Source organism: Rhinatrema bivittatum, chromosome 1, assembly GCF_901001135.1.
Source record: "Rhinatrema bivittatum chromosome 1, aRhiBiv1.1, whole genome shotgun sequence".
NCBI classification, from domain to species: domain Eukaryota; kingdom Metazoa; phylum Chordata; class Amphibia; order Gymnophiona; family Rhinatrematidae; genus Rhinatrema; species Rhinatrema bivittatum.
The window spans coordinates 496,213,884-496,241,620 of record NC_042615.1 but is presented as its reverse complement, the minus strand read 5'-3'; the positions used below and the strand labels follow the sequence as shown (position 1 = coordinate 496,241,620).

At 45.4% G+C, this 27,737-nt stretch overlaps 1 protein-coding gene and 1 non-coding gene across 2 annotated transcripts in view; both read left to right on the top strand.

The window, feature by feature from the left end:
- The window catches only part of HAUS6 (HAUS augmin like complex subunit 6), a 345,826-nt gene that overhangs the window by 218,684 nt on the left and 99,405 nt on the right, over window positions 1-27,737 (top strand). The window contains exon 12 of the mRNA XM_029608783.1: window positions 1,953-2,049. Coding sequence (XP_029464643.1) covers window positions 1,953-2,049 — 97 coding nt within the window. The remainder of the gene's footprint in view (window positions 1-1,952; window positions 2,050-27,737) is intronic.
- Window positions 15,772-15,901, top strand: LOC115082798. The gene has a single exon (XR_003854287.1).

Here is a 27,737-nt window from a genome sequence, read left to right as displayed (position 1 = left end):
ATACAACTCTGTGACCATCTCAGAAGCTAAAGCAGTTCCCAGTGAGCTCGGGCCTGCGGTGGCCATTTTTCCATCTCCTGTGCTTGCTTTTTCTTTTTTTTTTTCTTTTTTTCATGGCCATATTTCCTGGCGATCTGTGCATAAATCGATCAGTCAACATAAAGGTGTCTTACCTAATGTAGTTTGGCACTTTACTGCGGAGTATGATGGTAGATTGTCAGTGATACGTGGGGATGGCACCTGGAGCACTGAAAAAAGCTTCTTCCCAGGCTCACCACATCATGTGATCTCTGAAAATTTACTTTGAGCATAATGGTGTGCAATAAACATACTGTCTGGAACATTTTGTGTATCGTTTGTAATCCACCAAAATCTGCTGATGTTTTAGAGGGTCAAATATTTTTGCAAGCAGCTGTATCATGATAAAATAAAATACAAATAAGTAAGAATATAAGAAATTAAGAAATTGCCATGCTGGGTTAGACCAAGGGTCCATCAAGCCCAGCATCCTGTTTCCAACAGAGGCCAAACCGGGCCACAAGAACCTGGCAATTACCCAAACACTAAGAAGATCCCATGCTACTGATGCAATTAATAGCAGTGGCTATTCCTTAAGTAAATTTGATTAATAGCTTTTAATGGACTTCTCCTCCAAGAACTTATCCAAACCTTTTTTAAACCCAGCTACACTAACTGCACTAACCACATCCTCTGGCAACAAATTCCAGAGCTTTATTATGCGTTGAGTGAAAAATAATTTTCTCCGATTAGTCTTAAATGTGCTACTTGCTAACTTCATGGAATGCCCCCTAGTCCTTCTATTATTCAAAAGTGTAAATAACAGAGTCACATCTCCTGTGCTTGCTGTGCTCTCATGATCTTAAAGACCTCTATGATATCCCCCCTCAGCCATCTCTTCTCCAAGCTGAACAACCTTAATCTCTTCATCCTTTCCTCATAGGGGAGCTGTTCCATCCCCTTTATCATTTTGGTTGCTCTTCTCTGTGCCTTCTCCATCGCAACTATATCTTTTGAGATGCGGAGACCAGAGTTGTACACAGTATTCAAGGTGCGGTCTCACCATGGAGCAATATAGAGGCATTAAGACATTTTCCGTTCTATTAACCATTCCCTTCCTAATAATTCCCAAGATTCTGCTTTTTTGACTGCTGCAGAACACTGAGCCGACGATTTTAAAGTATTATCCACTATGATGCCTAGATCTTTTTCCTGGGTGGTAGCTCCTAATATGGAACCTAACATCGTGTAACTACAGCAAGGGTTATTTTTCCCTATATGCAACACCTTGCACTTCTCCACATTAAATTTCATCTGCCATTTGGATGCCCAATCTTCCAGTCTTGCAACTTCACTCTCCCTTTTAGAGTAGTTCTCCTACCATAAAACTAAATACATGGAATTGAGTGGAGGCACAGACCAATGAAAAGGTTTTGCCTTTTCCAGTAAGTTCTGGAAATCTGTCAGTTAAGGACAGAGCACATGTATGACTGAACTATTATGTTCAGAGAATACCTGCTATAGTGTTGCTTTACCTGCAAATGATTGTTTACTTTTACTTTAAAGTTACTTTGTGTATTTTTCTTTTTGCAAAGCAATCCATCTGATTTTGATTTAAAAAAAATCATCTTCAAGATCCTGTAGCCTCTATTTTAATGTATTTAGAAATAAGTAAATTTCTCCAGCTTTTTTTTTTTTAAAGGAATAAAAGCCCAGTGTGGATGATAACTCAGCATTTATAAATCTTTGCATTCCACATGTAAACTCAATGGCTTGTTTGGCTTTTTTTTTTTTTTTTTAATTTGTGCAGGTTGAGTTGGGGGGGGGGGGGGGAACTTAACATATTTTCCCTTAGTCTGGGGTTTAATTATGGAGCCCAAGAGTTGTTTCAAAAAAGTGAAAGATAAACATTGCTAAATGTTCTTTTTGTTCAGACTCGTCTAAGAAGGATTCTCAAGCCAAGGGACTGAGGAGAGATAAAGACGGATCATTAAGAGATGCCACTGAACCAATACCATCTGCTGGAGGAAGGTATGCTATCAACATAAAAAATGTATATTTAAAATGATTCATTTTCCATATTTTACCTTACCTGATTAATTCAGTTCATTTTTATTCAGAAAAGCAAAAAAACTCTCTACAAATTCACATAAGTGAACTTGGAAATGTCTTAGGATAGGAAGTAAGAGATATCCCATGTTTGAGGCAAACTTCTGTTTTAGGAAATCCTGTGCATACATGTGTTTTCAAAGCTAATAAGTAAATTTACCTTCATAATAAGAACAAAATCCTCCCTAATTTTGGCAAATAGTGAAACACAACCTATCACCTCTCTAAACTATATAAAAACATTAGCACAGAAGATATTTTTCTAATTTGAACTATGCAATCTCATAACTAGAGGCAACATTTTGACTCATATGCCAGAGATTTATACTGCCAATGAGACTATTCCCTAGTGTAGCACAAACAAAAAATTGAAATGGTCCTTTGCCCTGGGGAGTAGTGGCTTGACCTCCCTTCTGGGTTGAGGATCCTTGCCGTGTTAGTTGTTCTGTCAGTACAGTTAAGGTGGAAAAAAACGAAAAAAGGAATAGAAATTGAAGTGGCAGTAAGGAGGGGAGGCACAGTCAGTCACTGGGAGTTGTTGAGATGTGGTATCTTCTGCTGAGTGAGTTTTTGACTTCAGTGAGAAGCATGGCAGAGCTGCCAGAGCAAGTAACCTGTTTCTCTTGCAAGATTTACTGAGCAGTAGCAGATAGCAAAGATTTTTGCTGGCAGTGTCGGGAGGAGCGAGTGGCAGGAAACTACTGCTCTAGGGGGTCTTTCAGACTATTCCTGCAAGTGTACATTCAGCTGCAATGGGAACAGTGGCAGCTTTGGAGCTGTGTGCTGGAAATAGGCCACCTCTATTGGTTTTTTATCAGAAGAACTGTTACAGCAGGTACTTTGTTGCCTGGGAGTCCTTTGGGGGCTTCATTGATCTCTGCTCCTGAGGTGGCCCTAACTTTCTAGGCAGTCTTCTCCCTATCCCCAGATTTATTTTGTGGACTGCCCAAGCATTTGCCTGGGGATAAAATGCAGGCAGCATGTCTTTACTCGCCTTCTCAGGCAGGAGGAGAGAGGTTCCATGACCCCTCTGGGAAAGAAGGCTCAGGATCTATTTATTTAAAAATCTTTTATATTATCCCAGGACAAGCAGGATGCTAGTCCTCACATATGGGTGACATCGGTATTGGAGCCCTATGTACGGAAAAACTTATCTAAAAGTTTCCATGAAACTTTTGAATGGCACCGGAGTGCCTACTGAGCATGCCATGATATTCCCTGCCACAGGGGTCTCCCTTCAATCTTCTTTTTTCCGCGAAGCCGTTAGCATCGCGGGCTAATTGGAGTCCTGAGGTGATTTTCACCTATCTGAAAAAATTAATATTTTCGGAAAAAATTTACTCCACCGTAGGGGTTTCCCTTAGTATAACTTTTTCCGTTTTCGATTCCCGGCCGGGAACGATATTTTGGGTCATCGCCGTCGACGGCTGTCCGGCGCCATGGCCTCCGGCTTTAAAAAACTCCCAAATTGTGTGAGGACAATGTCGATAACCGACCCTCACTTTGAGTGTGTTCTTTGCCTAGGCAAAGACCACAATATTCAGTCCTGTAAATCTTGTGCTGAAATGACTACCAAGGGTCGTCGTCTTAGAGCCGAAAAAATGGAGCAGTTATTCAACATTCAGTTGCTTCCAAGGCCTTCGACATCAGCACAATCATTGCCATCTGCTTCAGTTCGTCAAATAATGCTGAAGCAGAAGCGTCCGGAGGCGGGAGATGCCTCAACGCCATCCCCTTCCGTATCATCAAAGGCATCGACCTCGGGTAGCGAGAAGCAAAAAGAGAAACATCGCCACCGCCATCGAAGACGCCAGGCACCGATGACCGAGGATCCATCGTCAGGTACGGCCTCACCTGCAAAGAAACCCCGGACGGGGACTGAGGCTCTGAGGCCTACTGATCCAGTGCGATCCCCACCGATATCGGTGCCGGGCTTCGTACCTCCTCAGGGCTCTGAGGAGGTATCGGCATCGCCAACACCGCCTCCCTCCATAGCTGCTCTGATATCACCAGCTATGAGAGTGGAACTTGACATGTTCGTACGTCAAGCGGTGCAACAGGCTCTGCGCGATGCCATTCCGCCTCAGCCATCAACACCTCCATCGATGCCGATTCCATCACCGAGGGATCCAAACCCATCGATGCCGCTGACACCGAGGTCCCGGGAACCGATGCCTGTTACGGTACCTTCACCGATGCCACAGGTACCTCCACCGACACCTTCACCGGTGCCACCAATACCTACATCGGTGCCCACACCGGTGCCATCGATGCCAACATCGGTTCCAAAAGAAGATGTCTCCATGCTCCATCCAGTGATTACTAAACTGGACACACTCCTGGACATCCTCGCTAATAAATTTCCAGAGGAACCTATTCCAGGCCCATCTGGAGTACCAAGGCCCCCAAGGCCTCGTTCTCCTGTCTTACCACCACGACCTAAGGAGCCAGTCACTCACCACACACCACGTGAGATGCCTGTGGACACCAGTTCTGATTATTCTTCGGATGAAGAAATATTTTCAGAACCGTCTCCACCTGATGACCACAGGAAGTCGCCTCCTGAGGACCTCTCCTTCACAAATTTTGTTAAAGAGATGGCTGAAACCATCCCCTTTCCCATTCAAACAGAGGTGGATGCACGTCAAAAGACCTTGGAGGTCCTGCAGTTTGTGGACCCTCCCAAAGAAATGCTGGCAGTCCCTGTCCATGAAGTTTTCCAGGAGCTGCAATACAGGATTTGGGAGCATCCAGGATCGGTGTCGGCAGTAAACAGGAGAGCAGCGGCAACTTACCTAGTGCAACCTATCCCAGGGTTCCAGAAAACACAGTTGCCTCACCAGTCAGTGGTCGTGGAATCCGCCCAGAAGAAGGCGAAGCGGCAAAAGTCCCACTCCTCTGTACCACCTGGGAAAGAGAGTAGGTTTCTGGATAACCTGGGAAGGAAAATCTTTCAAGGTTCAATGCTGGTTTCTAAGATATCATCTTATCAATTATATATGAACCAGTACCAAAGGAACCTTTGGAAGCAGGTTCAAGAACTCTCTCTCTCTCTTCCTGAACAATATCAGGAGTCACTACAGGATATCATCCACAAAGGCCTCGAATCAGGTAAACATGAGGTCCGAGCCACCTATGACTGTTTTGAGACTGCTGCAAGACTATCAGCATCTGGTATAGCTGCAAGAAGGTGGGCATGGCTCAAGGCCTCTGATCTACGCCCAGAGGTCCAAGAACATTTAGCAGATCTGCCTTGCTTGGGGGATAATCTTTTTGGTGAGAAGATAAAAGAAGCTGTGGCAACCCTGAAGGACCACACTGAAATGTTAAAGCAATTATCTTCTCTACCACAAGAGACTCAGCCTTCTACAAGGAAGTTTCCAAGGCGTGACACTCGACGGCCTTATCGCCCACGTCGATATTACCCCCCAGCAAGTAGGCCCAGAACTGGCCAGCCATCTCAACGCCAGCAGCCTAGACAAAGGCCTGCAAGGGCTCAACCACCACCACCACAAACTGCCACTACATCTGGTTTTTGAAAAGCCCCAGAGAGCAGCAGCCAGATCAACCCATTCCCAAATACGCCAGTAGGAGGTCGGATAAAATACTTCCACAGCATTTGGACCTCCATCACCACCGACCACTGGGTGTTATCCATCACAGCCCATGGTTACAAACTGGATTTCCTGACTGTTCCAAAGGAAAACCCACCACTTCCATCTTGGACAGCAACTCATCATTCCATAATTCTTCAAACAGAATTATCCACCCTTCTGAGAGCCAGGGCCATAGAACCAGCTCCTGGACCTCAAAAGGGCAGAGGATTCTACTCCAGATATTTCCTCATTCCAAAGAAAACAGGAGGCCTTCGTCCCATTCTAGACCTCAGAAATCTCAACAAATTTCTCAAAGAAAAGTTCAGAATGGTGTCTCTAGGCACCATTCTACCTCTTCTTCAAAGGGGAGATTGGCTCTGCTCTCTGGATCTTCAAGATGCCTACGCTCACATTCCCATCTTTCCTCCTCATCGCCAATACCTGCGATTTCAGGTACTGGATCAACACTTTCAATACAAGGTGCTGCCATTTGGCCTTGCATCAGCACCAAGAGTATTCACAAAGTGCATGGCTGCAGCAGTGGCACACCTCCACAAACAAAGAGTGCACGTGTTCCCCTACCTGGACGATTGGCTCATCAAAAGTCAATCAAAAGAAGGAGCTCTCACGTCTCTCAAGCTCACTATCCAAGTGCTTCACTCCTTGGGATTTCTCATCAACTACCAGAAATCCCATCTGTCACCAACTCATCTTATACAGTTCATAGGTGCAGACCTAAACACTACGATAGCAAAAGCTTTTCTTCCAAGAGATCGAGCTCAAACACTTGTCTTTTTGACTCACAATCTTTGAAACCAAATCCAGGTAACAGCTCATCAGTGCCTAATTCTTCTAGGGCACATGACTTCCACAGTTCATGTAACTCCCATGGCCAGATTGACCATGCGACTACTGCAATGGACACTCAAAGCACAGTGGATACAAGCCACTCAACCAATGTCCACGCCCATTCATATCACACCAGAACTCAGATCTGCACTCATCTGGTGGACATCAATGAACAACCTGCTCAAAGGCCTACCTTTCCAGCAACCAGTTCCACAAGTAACCTTGACTACAGATGCATCCACCTTAGGGTGGGGAGCACACATTGGTCATCTAAAGACACAGGGCAAGTGGACGAAGCTCAAAGCCTCTTTTCAAATAAACTTCCTGGAGCTTCGAGCTATACGCTATGCGCTACATGCGTTCAAGGACTGCCTATCACACAAGACTGTTCTGATCCAAACGGACAACACAGTAGCCATGTGGTACATCAACAAACAAGGGGGGACAGGTTCCTACCTCCTTTGTCAAGAAGCAGCACAGATTTGGGACTGGGCCCTAACACACTCAATTCTTCTACGGGCCACCTACCTAGCAGGCATCCACAACACAGTAGCGGATCGCCTCAGTCGTCGGTTCCAACCGCACGAATGGTCCTTGGATCCAGCAATAGCATCCAAGATCTTCCAACGCTGGGGTCAACCGACGATAGATCTCTTTGCATCCCAGCTCAACTACAAAGTGAACAATTACTGCTCTCTCCTCTGGCAGCAGAACAGCCTACCAAAGGACGCATTTGCTCGCCATTGGAATTCAGGCCTGTTATATGCGTATCCACCGATACCTCTCATAACCAAAACACTAGTGAAACTACAACAGGACAAAGGGACTATGATACTCATAGCCCCATATTGGCCTCGACAAGTATGGTTCCCCACACTGCTAGATCTATCAGTCAGGGATCCAATTCACCTGGGAGTAGCTCCCAATCTCATAACTCAGGAACAGGGTCAGTTGCGCCATCCCAACCTTCAATCCCTGTCCCTGACAGCATGGATGTTGAAAGCTTGATCTTGCAACCTCTCAACCTTCCAACCGCTATATCTCAAGTGCTGATAGCTTCCCGTAAACCTTCCACTAGAAAGAATTATTCCTACAAATGGAAACGGTTTACATTGTGGTGCACTCAGAAAGACTTAGATCCTTTCACTTGCCCCACTACCTCGCTACTAGATTACCTTTACCATCTCTCAGACTCTGGTCTTAAGACATCATCTGTAAGGGTACACTTAAGTGCAATCTCAGCTTATCATAACAAGCTGGGAGATGCATCTATCTCCACACAGCCTCTTGTCAGTAAATTCATGAGAGGCCTAACTCACATTAAACCTCCAGTTCATTCCCCAAGCATACAATGGGATCTGAACGTAGTATTAACTAGACTTATGCGTTCTCCATTTGAACTCATAAATACCTGTGACCTTAAATACCTTACTTGGAAAACGGTATTTCTCATAGCCATTACATCAGCCAGAAGGGTCAGTGAATTACAAGCACTAGTCACATACGAACCTTTTACAAAGTTCCTACATGACAGGGTAGTCCTCCGGACACATCCAAAATTCCTTCCTAAGATTGTCACGGAATTTCACTTGAACCAATCAATAGTTTTACCAACATTCTTTCCTAGGCCTCATTCCCACCAGGGTGAAAGAGCCTTACACACTTTGGACTGTAAACGTGCATTATCCTTCTATTTAAACCGCACAACAGCCCAAAGGAAATCCAGTCAGCTGTTTGTATCCTATGATCCAAACAAACCAGGTAAAGCAGTGGGCAAACATACTCTGTCAAACTGGCTAGCAGATTGCATACAATTTTGTTATGAAAAAGCAGGCCTTACTCTTCCAGGGCGAGTAAAAGCACACTCAGTCAGAGCAATGTCAACTTCAGTAGCACACCTTCGCTCTGTACCTATTCTGGACATTTGTAAAGCAGCAACATGGAGTTCTCTTCACACTTTTGCAGCGCACTACTGTTTAGACAAAGAAGGAAGACAAGATTCAGCCTATGGACAATCCGTCTTAAAGAACTTGTTTCCAGTGTAATCCCAACTCCTTCTACATCCAACCTGCTGTGATCTTCGGCTGATTCATTTCAACAACAATACTTCTCTGTTGCTCACCTCAAAATGAATCAGCCTCTAGCTTGCTAATCACCCATATGTGAGGACTAGCATCCTGCTTGTCCTGGGATAAAGCAAAATTGCTTACCTTGTAATAGGTGTTATCCCAGGACAGCAGGATGTAGTCCTCACGAAACCCACCCGCCACCCCGCGGAGTTGGGCCTGATACGTTTTATTATTTTATTTTTGCTAAAGCTTATTGCTACAAAACTAGACTGAAGGGAGACCCCCTGTGGCAGGGAATATCATGGCATGCTGGGCATGCTCAGTAGGCACTCCGGTGCTATTCAAAAGTTTCATGGAAACTTTTAGAGAAGTTTTTCCGTACATAGGGCTCCATTACCGATGTCACCCATATGTGAGGACTACATCCTGCTGTCCTGGGATAACACCTATTACAAGGTAAGCAATTTTGCTTTCTGCAACTTCCAGCAATGTAGTGTTCAGTACAGAGGATGAGGAGGAATGGGATCCATAAGAGGAGATTCTCAAAATCTGGTACTTCCATGAGTCCCATAAGTACCAGCTACAGGAGTAATGGGTGGGGACATGATTTGGAAGAGGAGGGTAATACTTCTTCAAGGAGGGAAACAAATCTGCAGTAATTCTTTTATTCAGGAAGGAAGAACTATCTTCCTTAATTGTGCAAGCTTTGTAGGTATTGAATATTGCAGAAATTAAGGAAGAAGAAGATCCTATCATGGCATGAGGAAACCTGCCAAAGCATTCCCCCTCCATAAGGTGATGAAGGAACTGATATCTTCTGCGTGGAATTCACATGATAGTACTTTTAAGGTAGTATGGTGATGGCGAAACTTTACCTTCTGCTTAAAGAAGAGAGAGAAGTTAAGGGCACCCCAAGTAAATGTCCTCGTTTGTGTAGTCACAAGAAAGACTTATCATATGGAGGGGGACATAGTGCTTAAGGGCACTTAGTATTGGAAGAGGACTTTGAGGCCTCCGGATTGACCTTATGGACTGCAGCACATATGGATTATGATCAGAGATTTTTGTATTTTTTTGCAGCTTCTCTGGGAGGGTTCTATAGAAGACGTTGGAGGAGATGGCTCAGCTGGAGCCGGGCATAGCTTTTGTGGCTGATGCACTATATGGCCTTGGTGCAAAGTATGGCTCTTGTGGTGGCTGCTTGTCACTTGCTTTGATTGAAGAATTGGGCAATGGACTCTGCATCTAAGATCCAGCTGGCTAAGCTTCCTTTTAAGGGGAAACTTTTATTTTTGGAAAAGACCTTGAGAAGTTGGTTAAGAGCTAGGAGAGTCTGTATCCCAAGCTTTCCAAATATAAATCTAAGGGGGCCTCTCAGTGCACTGGCTAGAAGTTATTTTTGGGGTTCTATGCTGTGTAGAACTGCTAAACCTTTGACCTCTCAGCAGTACTGTCCCTTTAGCAGGTTTCAGCTCTTTCGCTGCACCAAAAGAGGTGATAGAGATGGGTGCGTAGGGTCTACTTCTGCTGGTACTCCATGTTCTCCATGAAAGTGTAAGGTCCCAATCTCTAGAATTATTGATAGGTGGGTAGCATTTTAGTGTTTTACTGGAGATGGGTCCAAATAACTAGACTAGTGAGCGCTGGAGGTTGTAAGACTATTGCACTGGAATTTTTCCAGCCTCTCTCAGATACTTTTATGTCGTCTCCCTGTCTTTCCCTGGCATAGAAGGTGACTGTGAGGGTAATGTTAGACCATCTTTGCCATATAGGTGCTGAGATGTCAATTACGGTGTCTCTAAAGATATAGATGGTAACTATTGCCTGTTATGGGGCCATCTTATTGGCAGACCATTGGCCTCTTACCTGGAAGTGTCTCTGTTCCTAAGGGGAGTCGAGTATATTTGGTCACCCAGGAGGGAATTAGTTTCTTCCTGGAATTTAAATTTGTTTTTAAAATCATTGCAGAGTCTACCTTTTGAGCCTCTTAAGCATTTGTTAAGGATCTTATACTGAAGGCATTGTCTCTGGTAGCCATCTGTTCGACCAGATGTATTTTGGAATTGCAGGACTTGTCTTCTAAGGAATCTTTCTTAAAGTTTTGGGGGGGGGGGGGGTTGTGTGTGTTTGTGGTTTTTTTTTTTTTTAGAGGAGTCAATTTCTGTTCTCTCTGTTTTCGTTTCTCTATAAGGTGGTTTTGTACATTCAATTTAATTGAACAGTAATTCTTATTTCCTTTAAGAGGAAGTCCTCTCCGGAAGTTTGTGAGCAGCTTCATTATTTGGATGTACACACAGTTCTTCTCAGATATCCAAAGGTGACCATTATTTTTAGAAAGTCAGATCATATCTTTATTCTGTTCAGTGGAACTAAGAAAGGTGCAGTGGAATTAAAGGCATCTTATGATGGATTAAGGAAGCGATAGGCTCTGTTTATATGACAAAAAATGTCCTGTTGCCCCAGGAACAGAGCTCAGAATGCCAGAGCACAAGTTTTGCTATAGGCAGAGCTCCATTTGGTGTCTCATGTGGAGAGACTGTTTGGCCACAGAGTGGCTATGTTGGCCTCTTTACATTCTTTCCCAAAGCCTTATCAACTCAATGTCCAAGCCAGATAAGAGGTGGCTTTTCACTCAGGTGTCTTGATAGCAGGGCTGGCAGTCTCCCACCTAGATGAGGGATAGCTTGGATATTTCCTGTGTCTGGTCTGATATGACTGGATGATGAAGAGGAAGAAGAAATTTAAACTTACCTGATGATTTCTTTTCCTTGAGTCCAGCCAGACCAGTATAGGATCCTCCAGATTACCAGTGGTGCTCTGATTTTGAATGCAGGTGTTCAGAACAGGCCATTTGCATCGGTTATGTAGAATCTGTATGGTATTGAAGGGCTATGCATATCCCATTTCTATCTGTTGATTCCACATTTTGTCTCCCCTAGTTTAGTGGACTGGCATTCTTTTTTTGGAAGTCCCATGATTAGGATGGCTGTAGGGAATGGTTAAAATTATTAGCTTTTTTTTTATTGAATATTAGTAGGCTAAGGTCAGCACAGGATCCTTATAGGATGATGGCAGCAACCTGTTCTGTCTCCATCTGCTGGTAGGAGCATAAACCCATGTACGTGGATTGGTCTGGCTGGACTCAGTGAAATTAAATTTCTCCTTTCTATGCACAGTGCACACAAACCATGGCTATGCTGTGCTCCTAAAGCATGTTTTATGCACATTACCCATGTCTTGTGTGCACATAAATCATGTATTATAAGTATAAACCATGGTTTGTGCACATTAAATGTGATATTTGGTATTCATTTTTAAACATTTCTAGGTTTAAACAGTTTTTTAAACTCCTGATGCATTAGCATATTAGCTTACTGCATCAGGAGTTAAATTTTTATTTTATTTTTTTTTGTGAGCGCATTAAGAAAATGTGCATGAAATACAGTGCATATTATTTTACTCTGGTCTTACATCAATCTTTTCCTTATCCTACTAGATTAGTCTCGTCACTTCAGTTTATGCCTCCCTGCCAGCAGATGGTGATAAGAGGACCACACGTTTAGTGACATTATCACTGCTGCATGGAGTAGTGTAGATTAGGCATTTATCAGTTTTCTCGGGCTCCAGCAGGTAGTGACACTTGCTGTACTGGTTCAGTGGGATATTTTGCTCCCAGGCCTTTGGTTTCCTGGCCTTCCTGGTAGTGTGAGTCCCATTTCTGCTCCCAGGGCAGCAGTCTTTAGGATGTCTTCCGTTTTAGAGCAGATCTTTTTGGTTCCTAGGGAAAGTTTCTTCTAATTGTTTCTCTACTTGAGCAACTGTTCCACTTATGGATCAGGCTTCCAGGTTTCTTTAGTCGGTTCATAGCAGAACAAGTCCTGATTGGTGGCTCCCTTTACTCCTGGGGGAGTTCTGTGCAAAAATATTGTAAAATTCTGCATACTTTATATTTGTCAAAGTAACATGATATACATGATACATTTTAAATTAATTAAAGACTAATACAGAAAAAATGTATTACTTAAATGCTGAGTTTTAAATGCTTTGAGCAGAATTTCCCTACAAGTTCACTGTGAATCTCTTCCACCCTCTCCCCATACTCCCCAGGAGAGTATCCTTTCACTTTGCCCTCTCAGACCCCAACTGCTCCACCTGCCACTCTCTTGATTCTTATACAATTTCTTAGCACAATAGAGGAGGCCATGATAGAGGATGACAACGGTTGGCGAGACAGGAGGTGAATGCCTGTCAGCCCCATCTCTTCTGCTGCTGCTACTGGGCGAGAAAGTATATATTTAGAAGAAAGTTCACACGTGGGCTTGGCCCCTCCCCAGTACAAATACATGCCTATCCTGTGTCCTGCTCCACCTTCCTTCTCCAAGCCTTCACGCCACAGTTCCGTTTCCTTTATGTCTACAAATTAAGCCCTGATTCTAGGAAGTCATTTCCAGTTTAGAGCCCTGCCTTTTGATCTCACCACAGCACCAAGATCCTTTTGTAAAATGATAGTAGTTGTGGACTGCCTTATGCAAAGAAAGCATCATGGTTCACCCATAATGATACGAGACTCCTCCATGCTAACTAGTTATGAGACCCCCAGCAGTCAGCGTCCAACTTCTTAGAAGGACAAGTGGCATTCAGCCACAGAAGATCAAGCAATAACAGGACTGAGATGCCCTTAACGCGAATGTGGCATTTCTGGGAATGTATTAAAATGGGTTCTTTCTTATCTTCATAACTGGTTGCAACAAGTCAAATATCATAATCTTTTGTCAGTACAGCTTCAATTAAAATCTGGGGTTCCACAAGGATCTGCTTTGTCAGCAGTTCTATTCAACATATATCTTTCTACGATAACCAAACTACTTGCTACAGTTGCCGATGGTTACAAAATATATGCTGATGATATTCAGTTTTATATTCGTTTGCAACCAACATGGGACAAAACTCTCAAACACCTTCACCTCTGTCTTTCTACAGTTAAACAATGGCTTCATCAAAACAAACTTTCTCTTAATATTTCTAAGATTGAATTCCTACTAATTCATCGGCCTATTTCAAATTATCCTCGTCAAACAATTTCATTACTTTTTCAATGTATGTCCCAATCAAAAGTTTAGGCGACTGGTTCGATTCTGTTTTATCATTTTGTCCATACATTAAATCTGTCATTAAAACTGGTTTCTATAAACTTCTCCTTTTGGCTGGTTTACACCATCTCTTGCACTACCATGGTTTCTTACTATCATATGTGCAATCTTTTTCCCCCCACATCAAATATTGCAACAGTCTTCTATTTGGTCTTCAATCTAATTCACTATATGCTTTACAACTTCTTCTCATAAAAAGCCGCTAGACTTATCACAGGTCCCAAATGGTATGAACACATTTCTCCTGTTCTTGAAAAACTAAATTGGCTTCCAATTGATCAAAGAATCCATTACAAAATATGTATAACAATTTTCAAATTGCTCAGTTCATATTCTTGTCCTTGGTCCAATGCACTACTAAAAATTTATAAACCAACGAGGTTTACTTGATATTCCATCTGTTCGCCATGCCAGTCTTGCTGTTACGTGTGAGTCCACCTTTTCAGTTGCTTCATCAACCCTTTGGAACACGCTACCCACTGAACTTCGGTTAGAAGAGTCCCTTAAAAAAAAACCTTAGAATGTACTTAACATTTTCTTCTGAAGCAAGCCTTCCATTAATGCAAAGCCAAAGATTTCCTCTATGCAAATGTCTGTGATTAAAAAATAATTTTTGTTTACTGTAATTGTATTTCATGTTTTTATTTTGTGAATGTAATATGTGTAAATCACTTAGACCAATTTGCTTTAAGCGATTAATACATTTTAATAAATGAAATGATTGGCTGATAAGGGCAAAGTCCTTTCAGGAGAGCCAGATGGCCTCGGCTAGAGCAGTTCAAATCCGGAAGGCTTGGGATGAGTAGTGAATTAAATGAAGAGCAAACTGGTTTCTTTCCAGGCTCTAGAATATGTAAATGTTGCTTCTCCTCTCCTTAGAACCTTGGTGCCTTAATGGTATCTTAATCTGATTTAGTGCTCTGGTGGGTCCTCCTTTGAGCCTATTAGGCAGGGATCTCTCTTTAAAGAGAGAATTTTTAGTGGCCAATTGTTCAGCAAGACACATTTTGGAAAAACAAGCTTTATCTTGCAGAGATCCCTACCTTTGTTTTACTATTGTCATGTTTTATCTGGTGCTGCTGCTCTTACTTAAGGTTGTGTCACCCATTCATTTAAACCAGTCAATTTCTCTTCCTGCAGTCCCAAAGGGAGATTGCCACAGTAAAGATCTCTCTGCTTTTTGGATGTTTGTCAAATCCTCCAGATATCTAAAGGAAACTAATTCCTTTAAGAAGATTGGTAGGCTGTTCTTGTAAGAGGCAGCTCTTGTAAGAGGCAGCATCAAAGTCCTCACTGTCCAGGTAGATCAAAGATGATTTCCTCAGCAAAAATGATTTATTTATGCTGCTTCTTGGGCAATCTAAGGCAGTTATTCCAGAGGACATTTGTAAGGTAGCCATTTGGACTTTTCATTCACTAAACATTACAGATTAGATGTGTAAGCCAAGGGAGATGCAGCATTTGGCGTAGGCATTCTTAGGGCAGCCTTATCTTCCCACACATGTTAGAATGGGCTTGGTAACTTCCCACTTGTTTGGATTGGTGTAGCAGGATGATAAGAATGGAGAAATTGTCTGTCATTTTAATTTCCTTTCCTTAAATCCTGCTAGACCAGACCAGAACCCTCCCAGGTGCCATCGCATCATTTAGTGGGTTACTTTCTCTCTTGGAAGGAGCCAAAAATTGTCTTCTTACACACACACACACCCCTTATCCTTACTGGCATTCTGAGAGGGAATTAGTGTTAGGTTTCTTTTTCAACATTTTTTTTTCATAGTAGTTTGTAGGGGATTTTTCTACTCCTTTGCTTAGACAAGGATACTTGTCTGTACCACTCTTGGTCTAGACTGGTCTAGCAGGATTCAAGGAAAAGAAATTAAGAGAGAAATTAACAGGTAAGACTAAATTTCACCATTGTAAACTATGCCATGGTTTATGTGAACTAAGAAAAGCAGTTATACTTACCATTTTATACTTATTTGGGAGGCTGATACACAACTGGGGCTGAGACTGCTCTACTTGTCACAAAACCTCCCTAGATTATCATTGCCTTCTGATGACCGGGATGAACTGAGGGAAATCGTAACGGACAGATACGGGGCAGACAACCATTTAAGAAAATTATCAAAATTTGCATGGTTTAAAGTAGATATAAAACAGATTTTACAGATTTTGTTTCTTTTTCTCTGTGGACAAACAAAAATTCAGCCACACAAATGAGTGATGTCACCAATAGTGCTAACATGGAACATGTTTTCTCCCAGGACAAGCAGGATGGTAGTCTTCGCAGATGGGTGACATAATCAGATGGAGCCCTGTCACGGAACACTTTTGTCAAAGTTTCTAGAACTTCGACTGGCACACTAAGCATGCCCAGCATGCGATGATCAAGGGGCAGGAGATCGCCCCTCACTGGAATCGGAGTGTTCAAAATATTCAGGGTCATCTTCCTCTGCGCCGAAGGACTGGGCTGAGCATTGAGGGAAGCACCAACTTTCTTCCCTGTCCTGTGCTGTCACAAACACCAGAGTGGCATCTGCCTCTGCCAAACCCGCTCTGAAGAGACCCCGAGGAGAGGAGGCCCTGCCTTCCTTGAAGCCCTGGAGTCCAGAGTGTTCCCCACAGATATCTGTGCTGGGTACTGAGCCTCGACAGACCTCCGTGGAGGTTCCGGTGACACCCAGCCTGCCGCCTCCTCCCGGGTCGGTACTTTCCGCACCCACATTTAGAGAGGAGTTGGACTGCGTGGTTCAACAGGCAGTGCTAAATGCCCTCAGGGCCTCCAGCAGCCACCGAAGCCGGCCCCCAAACATGGAGCGGAACTGGCACCCTCCATGCTAGCGTCCCTGCTGGAAAGGTTGGATATGCTGCTCGGTGCCTTACCGATGCAGCCGGTGCCTCCCCCCCCCCCGTCTTGATCCCGATTCCTGGATCCTCTGAGGAGGAAGAGGCGGTGCGGAGACCGTTTCCACATGCGGTGCCACTGATGCCGGATCCCGTTCCTGGGCCCTCGGGCCTCCAGGTGCCCCAGCGACCGCCGCAGGCTCCGATACTCTCGATGCCGGTGCCACCACTATCAGTTCCACTTTGCCGACTATCGGTGCCTGCATCCTGCGCTTTGGTTCTGGGGTTCGGTGGTGAGGAGGAAGTCCGCTAGGATCCGTGGGGAGACGCATCTTCCGACCTCTCCTCGGAGGCATCTGAGGACATTCTGTCAGAACTTTCTCCCCCGGACGAGAGAAGTCGTTCGCTTCCCAAAGATATACCCTCAAGTTTTGTGCAAGCCATGGCGGAAACCATTCTTCAGCTTTTGACTGAAGAGGACGCTCGCCACAAGATGTTAGAGGTCTTCCAATTTGTGAATGTCCCTAAGGAGGTGATGGCTGTCCCTGAATATGAGGTCCTCTTAGACCTTTACCGGCTCTGGCGACACCCGGGTTCTGTGGCTCCAGTCAACAGACTGACACCACTTATCTAGTACAACAGACCTTAGGCTTCCAAAAGAGCCAGTTGCCACACCAATCAGTGATAGTAGAATCAGCCCAGAATAAAGCCAAGAGGTCCCGGCTACACTCCTCTGCACCTCCAGGGATCCATGCTTATTGCTCGCATAGCAGCATACCAGTTATATATGAACCAGTACAACCGGAATCTCTGGAAACAGATCCAGGAGTTTACTGAGACCCTACCAGAACAATTTCAGGAGGCCTGGAACCCATCCTCCAAAAAGGATTGGAGGCCTGGGAAACACGAAGTGAGAGCGACCTATGATGTCTTTGAGACGGCGTCAAAGGTCTCAGCGGCAGGCATTAGTGCCAGACGCTAGGCCTGGCTAAAAGCCTCCGACCTTTACTCGGAGGTTCAAGACAAACTGGCCGACCTCCCCTGTACGGGAGAAAACCTGTTTGGTGACAAAATCCTGGACGCAGTGGCCTAACTCAAGGACCACCATGAGACCCTGCATCGGTTATCTCCTACCACCTCTGACACCTCTTCAGTGACCCATAGAGGGCCATGTAGGGATTCAAAAAAGAAGTTTTACAGGCAACTGAGATACTAACCTCCAGCCTCCCATGCTCGTCCAGCTCACCCCACCTAGAGTGGCCACCCTCGCCATTAAAGAGCACTTAGGGCTCAGCCAGCGCCCAGCCAAGCTCTGCAACTGGCTTTTGACTGGCCCACAGAGTAGAAACCTATCCCCTTCGCCCGCACTATCCGACCCGCCGTTGAGGGGTCGTCTCTGCCTCTTTGTGAACCACTGGTTCCCAATTACCACTGACCAATGGGTATTATTCATCGTAGAACGGGGTTACTGCCTGAATCTCTGTGTTCCTCCAGACTCCCCACCCTCTCCGGCATGGAGCCTCGTAGAACATGCACCAACCCTCGGTATAGAACTCTTTGCATTGCTACGGTCCAGAGCCGTGGAAGCGGTTCCCCGGGCTCAGCAGGGCTGGGGATTCTACTCCGATATTTTTTCATTCCAAAGAAAACAGGCTGCCTCCGTCCCATCCTCGATCTCCAGGCCTTCAACAGGTTCCTCTGCAGAGAGCGGTTCAAAATGGTGGGTACCCTACTCCCACTTCTACATCAAGGGGATTGGCTCTACTCTCTGGATCTATAAGATGCCTACGTGCACATTGCCATTTTTCCACCTCATCGCAAATATCTGCGATTCATGGTAGGCCACCAGCACTACCAGTACAGGGTTCTTCCCTTCGGACTGGCCTCCGCACCCCGGGTCTTCACAAAGTGCCTGGCAGTGGTGGGAGCACGTTTGCACTGGAAAGGGGTGCATGTGTTCCCATATCTGGACGATTGGCTCATCAAGAGTTCTTTGAGAGAATGAGCCCATCAGTCCGTGAGCGTGACGTTGCAACTCCTCCAATCACTGCGGTTCCTAGTAAACTACCCGAAATCCCAGCTGACTCTGTCCCAGCGACTCAGCTTCATCGGGACGAAACTGGACACCACATTAGCCAAAGCGTTCCTTCCCAGCAAACGCATAGCCACCCTGGAGTCGGCTGGCCAGGTCCATCCATCGCCGGCAGACTGCCTCAGCACACTTGCTCCTGAAGTTGCTGGGTCACATGGCATCGTCAGTGCATATCACTCCAATGGCTCGCCTGGCCATGAGGGGTCACACAATGGACCCTACGGTCCCAATGGCACCAAGCCTCTCAAGAACTCTCCACATTCATCCGGATAACCAAACCACTCCAGCTCTCCCTTGCCTGGTGGGCGCAGAAATCCAATCTCAGCAAGGGACTTCCTTTTCAGCCCCCTGCTGTTCAGGTAATCCTGACCACGGATGCCTCCAACCTAGGCTGGGGGGGCCATTGTCAGTGGCCTCCACATGCAAAGAGTGTGGTCGAAGCCCGTGGCGAGATGCCAGATAAACTTCCTGGAACTCCGAGCGATGCGGTATGCACTCTACACATTCCGGGACTGCCTGACCAACTAGGTCGTCTTGATCCAGTCGGACAATCAAGTGGCCATTTGGTACGTAAACAAACAGGGGTGCAGGCTCTTATCTCCTCTGCCAAGAGGCGGCAAAGATTTGGGCCTGGGCCCTGTCACATTCCATGCTTCTGCAGGCCATCTACCTGGCAGGCACTGAGAATGTGGTGGCAGACCGCCTCAGTCGGACATTCCACCCCCCCACGAGTGGTCCCTCAACCCCTCGGTGGCGGGAAGGATCTTCCGCCAGTGGGGTCAACCAGACGTGGATCTCTTTGCGTCCATGCAGAACCACAAGGTGGATCACTTCTGCTCCCTGCACAAGGAATGACACAGATTAGCTGTGGATGCCTTTGCCCTCTCCTGGACTGTGGATCTCCTGTACGCATACCCTCCGATTCTGCTAATAGGCAAGACTCTTGTGAAGCTACAACAGGCTCTAGGCTCCATGATCCTCATAGCCCCACATTGGCTGCGTCAGGTCTTGTTTCCCATACTCTACAACCTGTTGGTCCAGGAGCCCATTCACCTGGGCACCTTGCCCGACCTCCATAACGCAAGATCAGGGCAGGCTATGCCACCCAAACCTCTGATTATTGGCTGTCACGGCCTTGCTGTTGAAAGGCTAGTACTGCAGTCCCTTCACCTTTCGGACAATGTCTCGCAAGTCCTCGTAGCTTCACATAAGCCTTCCACGCGGAAGTCCTACCAAGCAAAGTGGAGGAGATTCTTTTCCTTGTGCACAGAAGAGGGTCTTGACCTTTCATTTGCCCCACGCCTAGGCTTTTGGACTACCTCTGGAGCCTCTCGGAGTCTGAACTTCAGACTACCTCAATCTGGGTACATCTGAGTGCCATCAGTGCCTACACTGAGGAGTGGGCGACACGCCAATCTTGGTGCAACCCGCTTCATGAGAGGCTTACTTCAACTAAAGCTTCCACTACGTCTTCCTGTTGTGGCCTGGGACCTCAACATAGTACTGGCGTGGCTCATGAGGCCTCTGAGCCCCTGCGCTCCTGCAAGTTAAAGCACCTCACCTGGAAGGTCATCTTCCTAGTGGCAGTTACTTCTGCTCACAGTGTCGGTGAGCTGCAGGCCCTAGTGACCTACCCGCCTTACACAAGGTTCTTCCACGACAGGGTGGTGCTGCGCACTCACCCTAAATTCCTGCCTAAGGTGGTAACTTTCACCTGAATCAGTCCATTGTGTTGCCCACCTTTTTCCCAAGACCACACTCTCATCCAGGTGAGCGGGCTCTGCATAACTTGGACTGCAAGTGTGCTGTCATCTTTTATTTAGAGCACACTGCAGTCCACCCAACTCTGTCTCCTTTGACAAAAATAGACTTGGAGTTGCGGTGGGCAAGCAGACCCTGTCCAGTTGGTTGACGGATTGTATTGCTTTCTGCTACCAGGAAGCAGGCCTCCCGCTTCAGAGCCAAGTGAAAGCACACTCAGTAAGGGCCATGGCAGCGTCAGTAGCACACTTCCAGGCAGTCCCTATTGCCAAAATCTGCAAGGCCGCGACGTGGAGGTCTCTCTACACCTTCGCAGCCCATTACTGTCTGGATATGGTCGGTCGCCAGGACAGTGTCTTTGGCCAGTCTGTCTTCTGTAACCTATTTCCAGTGTGAGAACCCAACTCTCCCTACCCTAGGGCCCAGTATGAGGTTCAGACTGCCCCCATTGTTGCCAACAGCACCCCTGTTGTTGTGCCTGTTGTACGTTATTGGTGCTTGTTGGCCTAGGGTGTTCCGGGGGCAGCCTGCAGCTTGGTATTCACCCATCTGTCAGGACTACCAAGCTGCTTGTCCTGGGAGAAAGCAGAGTTGCTTACCTGTAACTGGTGTTCTTCCAGGACAGCAGGGTGTTAGTCCTCACGAAACCCACCTGCCACCCCACAGAATTGGGTTCACCTACATTCTGTTTTATTTTTCGCTCGTAATTTTTCTGCTTTGAAACGAGACTGAAGGGGGGGGACCTCATGTGGCTACGGGGTTGGTGGCATGCTAGGCATGCTCAGTGTGCCAGTCAAAGTTCTAGAAACTTTGACAAAAATGTTTCGTGACAGGGCTCCATCTGCTGATGTCACCCATCTGTGAGGACTAACATCCTGCTGTCCTGAGAGAACACCTGTTACAGGTAAGCAACTCTTCTATCTAGAGCTCAAAAAGACCTAAGTCTTTCTGAGCATGCATGAGAATTCCCATGCAGCTATCAATGAGCATGACCCCTATGTACATTTCTTCCGCCAAAACGAAAAATCATGTAACTACTTTGTCATTTTAGAATTTTTCTCATGCAGTTTTATATTCATCTTCATTTTTTGTTAATTTTTTCTTGAGCTGCCTGTGCAAAAAAAAAAAAATTCTACTTGTAATGTTTCTTCAATTTTCTCATGCCAGAAAAATGTTCCAGGTTGGTTGACCATTTAAATTATAGATCTAAGATGTCCAGTCTTGCCCTTCTTAATATGTCTCTTCATTGTCTTAACTCCACTCATAGAAAATTGCTCTGCATGCAGTAAAATGTTTCCTTGAGCTCTAGTCCATAGCTTGAAGGTAAAATAATTCTCTCCTTCAAACAAAGAAAGAAAGTCCTCCTTGGATAATCCAGTACCTTATCAAAAAAATCAAAGTCTTCTGGAAACTGAGGCCATGATTCCTCTAGTTCCTGTGCGGAATGTCAAGCATCAAGAAAAAGGTCTCTGTTGGTGTTGCTTTGAAGAGCACCACACTGCAGTATCTTCGGAGCCAAGGTATTTGGCTCCATCCACCTCCAATGCTGATGTATCTGTGCCAAAATCCCTTGGATTGCCAAAACTATTAGTGTTATCCACTTTGGTGCTGAGAATCCTCAAAGCATCAACAGGGCAGATGATCTTTGGCACCGATACAGTTCTTAGACAAGGAAAAATCTTCTCCGGTATCCTCTCCACCTATTCGGGTTCCAAAATTTGGTATCCCCTCTGTAGCATATCAACCAACCTCTTCAGAATGCCACCCTTTTGCAGAGAATATGTGGATGAACTTTGTGCATAGTTACATGAAACACTTTCCAAATAATCTTCCATAGACAATAATACAGCCAATATTGGAAAAATTTGGATTGGAAATGCAAATCAACAGTATAGCAATATCAGAAGCCTCCAATATGCACCATAAGAACCTTGTAGTGAGACGACGTCAAAAAGTAGACAATCTTATCAAGATGCACCAGTTCAAATCTCTGATTCTGAAGATGATACATTTGCATCTTTTGAAATACAATCCTTTGTCTCTTGCAAGTTCTTTGGATATACCATCTAACCCATCCCCAGAGCCAGCCAAATCTACCAAGTCTATCTACTGCTGGTGTTTTGAGGGGCTCTTGCCAGACTTTTCGTTGAAGGCCATGAAGATTCTGTGTGGAGATAGCAATTGACTAAGTGGTTGAATGAATTTCAGAACACCTGGAAATTCATCACTGGACTTTACTTCCAGATAAAATGGGGGATAGTAACTGCCATCTTCTGTATGAAAGCTGAGTATGACATTTCATCTGGTAGAGTTGGTAGGTTTGACCCATCCTGGATTTGAAGGGAGTCAATCGGCATTTGCATGTGATTCACTTCAGGATGGAAACTCTGTGCTCCATAATTATGGCAGTACAAAAAAGGGGAATTTATGGCTTTTGATCTGATGGTGGCCTATTTGCATCATTTCCTATGTTACGCCATTCTAAGACATTATCAATTTCAGGCCCTACCCTTCAGGCTCGCTACTGCACCCAATAACCACCTCCAAGGTCTTGGTGGTATTAGGGGCATCTCTGCACATTGAGAGCATTCTGGTCCATCCGTATTTGGACGACTGGTCGATTCAGGCCAAGAGTGTGGAAGTGTTATTTGCATCTCGCAAGGTGATTTCTTTGCTTCAGGTCCTAGGATGTGTGGTAAACTTAGCAAAGAACAGTTTACAGCTGTCTCAGACCCTAGAGTACTTTGGCGTGCGATCAGCATGGACTGGGGCAGAGTTTTTCTGCCAGAGATTTGCATTCAGAAAATGGTTGCTCAAGTGTAGGCCATAAGATAGTCTGTTTGCCCAACAATGTGGTCTTATCCGTAGGTGCTCGGATTTATGGCGGTCACATTGGAAGTAGTTCCCTGGGCAAGGGTGCACATGAGGTCCCTTCAGTACATGTTGCGCTCCAGGTGGAATCCACAGTCGCAGAGTACCCAGTGAAACTCCTCTTGCAATTGGAAGTGTGCATTCAGCTGCAGTGATGGTTACAAGCGGATCATCTCAGGAAGGGGATGCCCTTGGAGACACCAGACTGGTTGGTACTCATGACAAATGTGAGCCTTCTAGGTAAAAATGCCAAGGAACAGCAGTGAACGATCAATGGTTTGGAAACACGTGCAGTTCGACTGGCATGTTTTTGTTTTGCCAAGTAGCTAGAAGCTCGAGCGGTAAGGATAATGTTGAATAATGCCACAATGGGTGACCTACATCAGTCATCAAGACAGAACCAGAAATCAACAGGTGTCAATGGAGGTAAATGCGCTCATGGTGTGGGCAGAACATCATCATCAGGACATATCCGCCTCCCACATTGCCAGGAAGAACAATGTACGATCCACTTTCGTCAGTAGAAAGGTCTTGGACCCAGAGTAGGAGCTGGCGAATGAAGCCTTTCAACTCATAGTGGAACATTGGAGGTCGGCCATGCCTGGATTGGTTGGTGACGTGAAGGTATCACAGTTCTTTGGTTGCAGAAAAGATCTGAGAGCACTGGGAATCAATGCTTTCATCCAGGTGTGGCTGTGGAGCGGAGTTATATGCCTTTCCGTCTTGGCCAATGAGCGAGAGGATGATTCAAAAGACTGCGAGTCAGACAAAGACCGTACTTCTGGTGGCTCTGGATTGGGCCCGGAGTCCGTGGTATGCTGATCTTCAGCGGCCACTAGTGGACAGTCCTCTCAGAATGCCACTCAAGAAGGATCTATTGCATCAGGGGCCCATTCTTCATGATCTGGGTTAATTTGGTCTTAGTTTGGCCCTTGAGAGGGCTTAGTTGCTAAAGCATAGTTATTCTTCTGTGGTGATTTCCACTTTGCTCCAGGTCAGGAGATTTTCTACATCTCTAGCTTATGTTAGAGTTTGGAGAGTGTTTGAGAGCTGATTTGGGGAGCGAGATTTTCATCCTCTTAAAGTTTAAATTCCACTGATATTGGAATTTTTGAGGAAGGTTTGGTTAAAGGCTTGGCCTTAAACTCTCTGAAGGCGCAGGTAGCAGCTGTCATGGGGGCAGGTCAGTGGTAGACCCTTGTCTTCCTATCCAGATGTGTCCAGGTTCTTCATGGGAGTCAAGCATATTTGTCCTCCCTTGCATCTACCTTTGCCTTTTTGGGTCCTTAATCTCGAATTGCGTTTTCTGGTGGGTTCTACATTTTGGCTGCTGCATGCTCTCTTCTTGTGGCTGCTTATCTTAAAAATGTTTTTTCTGGTGGCAGTATGTTCGGCAAGGTGAATTTTCAAGCTACAGACTTTCTTACCTTGAGCCATTTCTACAAATGACTCCAGGGGGATGATGCAGCTTACGGCTATACCTTCCTTTTTACTGAAAGTGGTTTCGGAGTTTCATTTGAATAAATGTATTTCCCTGCCCACTCTGGACAGGGATAGAGAGATGAGTGGGATTATCATTTGTTGCATACCTTGGATGTCAAGCGGTACTTGAAAGTTATGCTCTCCTTGAGAAAGACTGATCATCTGTTTGTGCTCCATGGTGTAGGTAAACAAGGGGGATCCGGAGACATGGGCAATGATAGCTCTTTTGGGTGAAGGAAGTCATCACAGCTGCCCATGTGGATGCTGATATGTACCATTATCTAGACAGGTCAAGGTGCATTTCACTGAGCTCAGGCAGTCTTGTGGGTGGCAATTTGGTTATTTGTCTCTTGTCGAGATTTGCCAGACAGCAATGTAGTCATCCTTGCATACCTTCTCCAGGCATTACTGCTTGGACGTTTGGGCTCAGGAGGACGTGGCTTTCACATGTACGGTGTTGATGGGACTGCAGGCAGCCTCCCACCCTTTTTGGGAGTAGCTTTGGTACATCCTACTGGTGTGGATTGGCCTGCCTGAGTGCAGAAGAAAGAAAAATTACTACGTACCTGATAATTTCCTTTCCTGTAAGGAAGGCAGACCAATCCACAACCAACCCTGGACTGCCTGTTTGGTTTTAGTTCATCCTTTATATGAGTACAATGCAGAGTGTTTCTTTTGATTTGATTGAAGGCCCGGTAAGAGAAATAATCAGCCCCTAAGATGTTAACATTTTTGCTAAGCTCAGTGATTCTTGGTTGGTTGGGAGCATGAGTGGTTGACAGTTAATAGTCATGTTCAAGAATAATCAGTATGTCTACAGTTTGACTTTTCTAGAGATACTGGCAGACTGATGTCGTGATAGGGCTATATGTCACTGACGTCAGCAAGTTAGTTTTATCCAGTCTTCATCTCCTGGTAGGAGTGCATAACCCATTGGTGTAGATTGGCCTGCCTTCCTTAGAGTAAAGGAAATTATCAGGTAAGTAGTAATTTCTCTTTACCAATTAAAGTAAACTTTTTCTACATGACTCTCAGATTGCATTTCCTTTTTCAATGCAGAATCTGGGAAACAACTCCATACTAAAGTTAAAGCCAATCAAGTAAGAGTGATATCAATAGCACATCTTTGATCTGCTTCAATCCAAATATCTCTAAAGTGGCCACTTGATTCTCTATACATATTTTTACCAAGCAGTATTGTCTCAAAGAACACATTCAGAAAGGATAGTAGTTCTGGCCAAGCAGTGTTAAGAAATCTATTTAAAAACATAACTTCCCCTGTTTCCTTTTTCTTTTTTTTTTTTATTTGATTGCAATTTCTCTATATCCCGCAAAAATTCGATATTTTATTACAGCCCTCAGCTTGGGAATCCTCACTTGTGTGGCTGGTTTTGTCCTGCTTGTCCATGTAGAAAACAGTTGCTTACCTGTAATAAGTGTTCTCCGTGGACAGGACAAACCAGCATTTCCGAGCGTGTAGATAGATGGACTCAGGACCAGTGGGTTTATGCTCCCCTGCCAGCAGATGGAGACGGAGCAAGATGACGTCATAGTATATTCTGCTAGTATTCTGTCTCCAGTAGATGGTGGATGTGCATCTCCTTATGGGGATTGCTTTGAGTTTTTTGAAAGGAGAAGGAAAAAACCCCACTCTCCTGCGGTGATAACTCAGGTGATTTCCGTGATCCGTCAGAGGTGTTCCTTGGTCTGGTAGCTGGGTTTCCTGGCGTGGATTTAGCTGCTAGTTCAGCTGAAAGGTAGCAGGTGCAGGAGGCCAAGCGCGGTAGTGACGGCAGATGCCCCCTCTCCCTTGCAGCTGGAGACTGTCTCTGTACTCAGCCGGTAAGCGCTATGCTCAGGTAAGGTTTTTATTTTTAAAAAAAAAAGTTTTTACCTGAATCACACAGTTACAGGGATTTCAGGACTTCTGTTCTCAGTGCGCCGTGCCGACAATCATTCCCGCTCCTGTTGGGGTTGGGGAACTGGGCAGTCTGGTGGGTTGAGTGGCCCCCGATGGGCTAGGCCCCGCACATAGGATTTTTTCTTGCACACTGCGTGATATGCTGTGGCAGCTGTTTTCGTGCACTCTAGTGCATGTTCTGCCCTCTGTGGGCCGTCTGTTTGCAGTGTCGTCTCTAAGCATACATTGTGCACTCTGTTTTTGGGTGTGTTTTTACGAGCACAAACTTTTTTTCACGCTTAACTTGAACAGGTGTGCCTTGCCATGCTTATTTTTTGGGTGCATTTCAATTTTTTAGCGTGAGCCCTTCCGATGCACGTTTACTGCAGCAATGGTGCCGGTAAGCAAGAAGCCTAAGCGTCTTCCTATTTGTGTTGCCTGTCATATTAGGGCTTCTCAGCCTGACCTGGCTTCTAACCTGTCAGCACTTCTCAGATGCTCAGGGAGAGTTGTTTTCCTCTGATTTTGCTAAGCTTGGCTGTTCCCATTCTGATAATGGGTTGGTCACAGCCTTGACTGGGGGGGGGGCACCAGATCTTGGTTCTCCCTTGACTGGCTCCTCTGCTGGAGAGGGCACTTCTGTTGGACCAGTTCCTTCTGGGCTTGGTCTGGACCCGGCTGCTAAGTGCCGGGGCTCGCGTCTGCTCCCTGCAGGTGTACCCGACAGGAAACCAGATGGCACTGATGAGGTTGATCCTGATTCCCTGAAGATGGGGAAATTCCTCCATGGCTGGAACCATATCGAATCATGTTACGATTCTTTCATAAAGATGAACTGCCAGCCCTGATTTCCCAGACCTTGAAATGGCTGGGTGTTCCTGGTTCGGATGCTATGTCAAAGCCAAAGAAGAATCCCATTTTTGTTTTCTTACGTAAAGCCTCTTGTTTTCTCCCAGTGATGGTGATGGATGCCATCCAGGAATTGATTGATCTGGA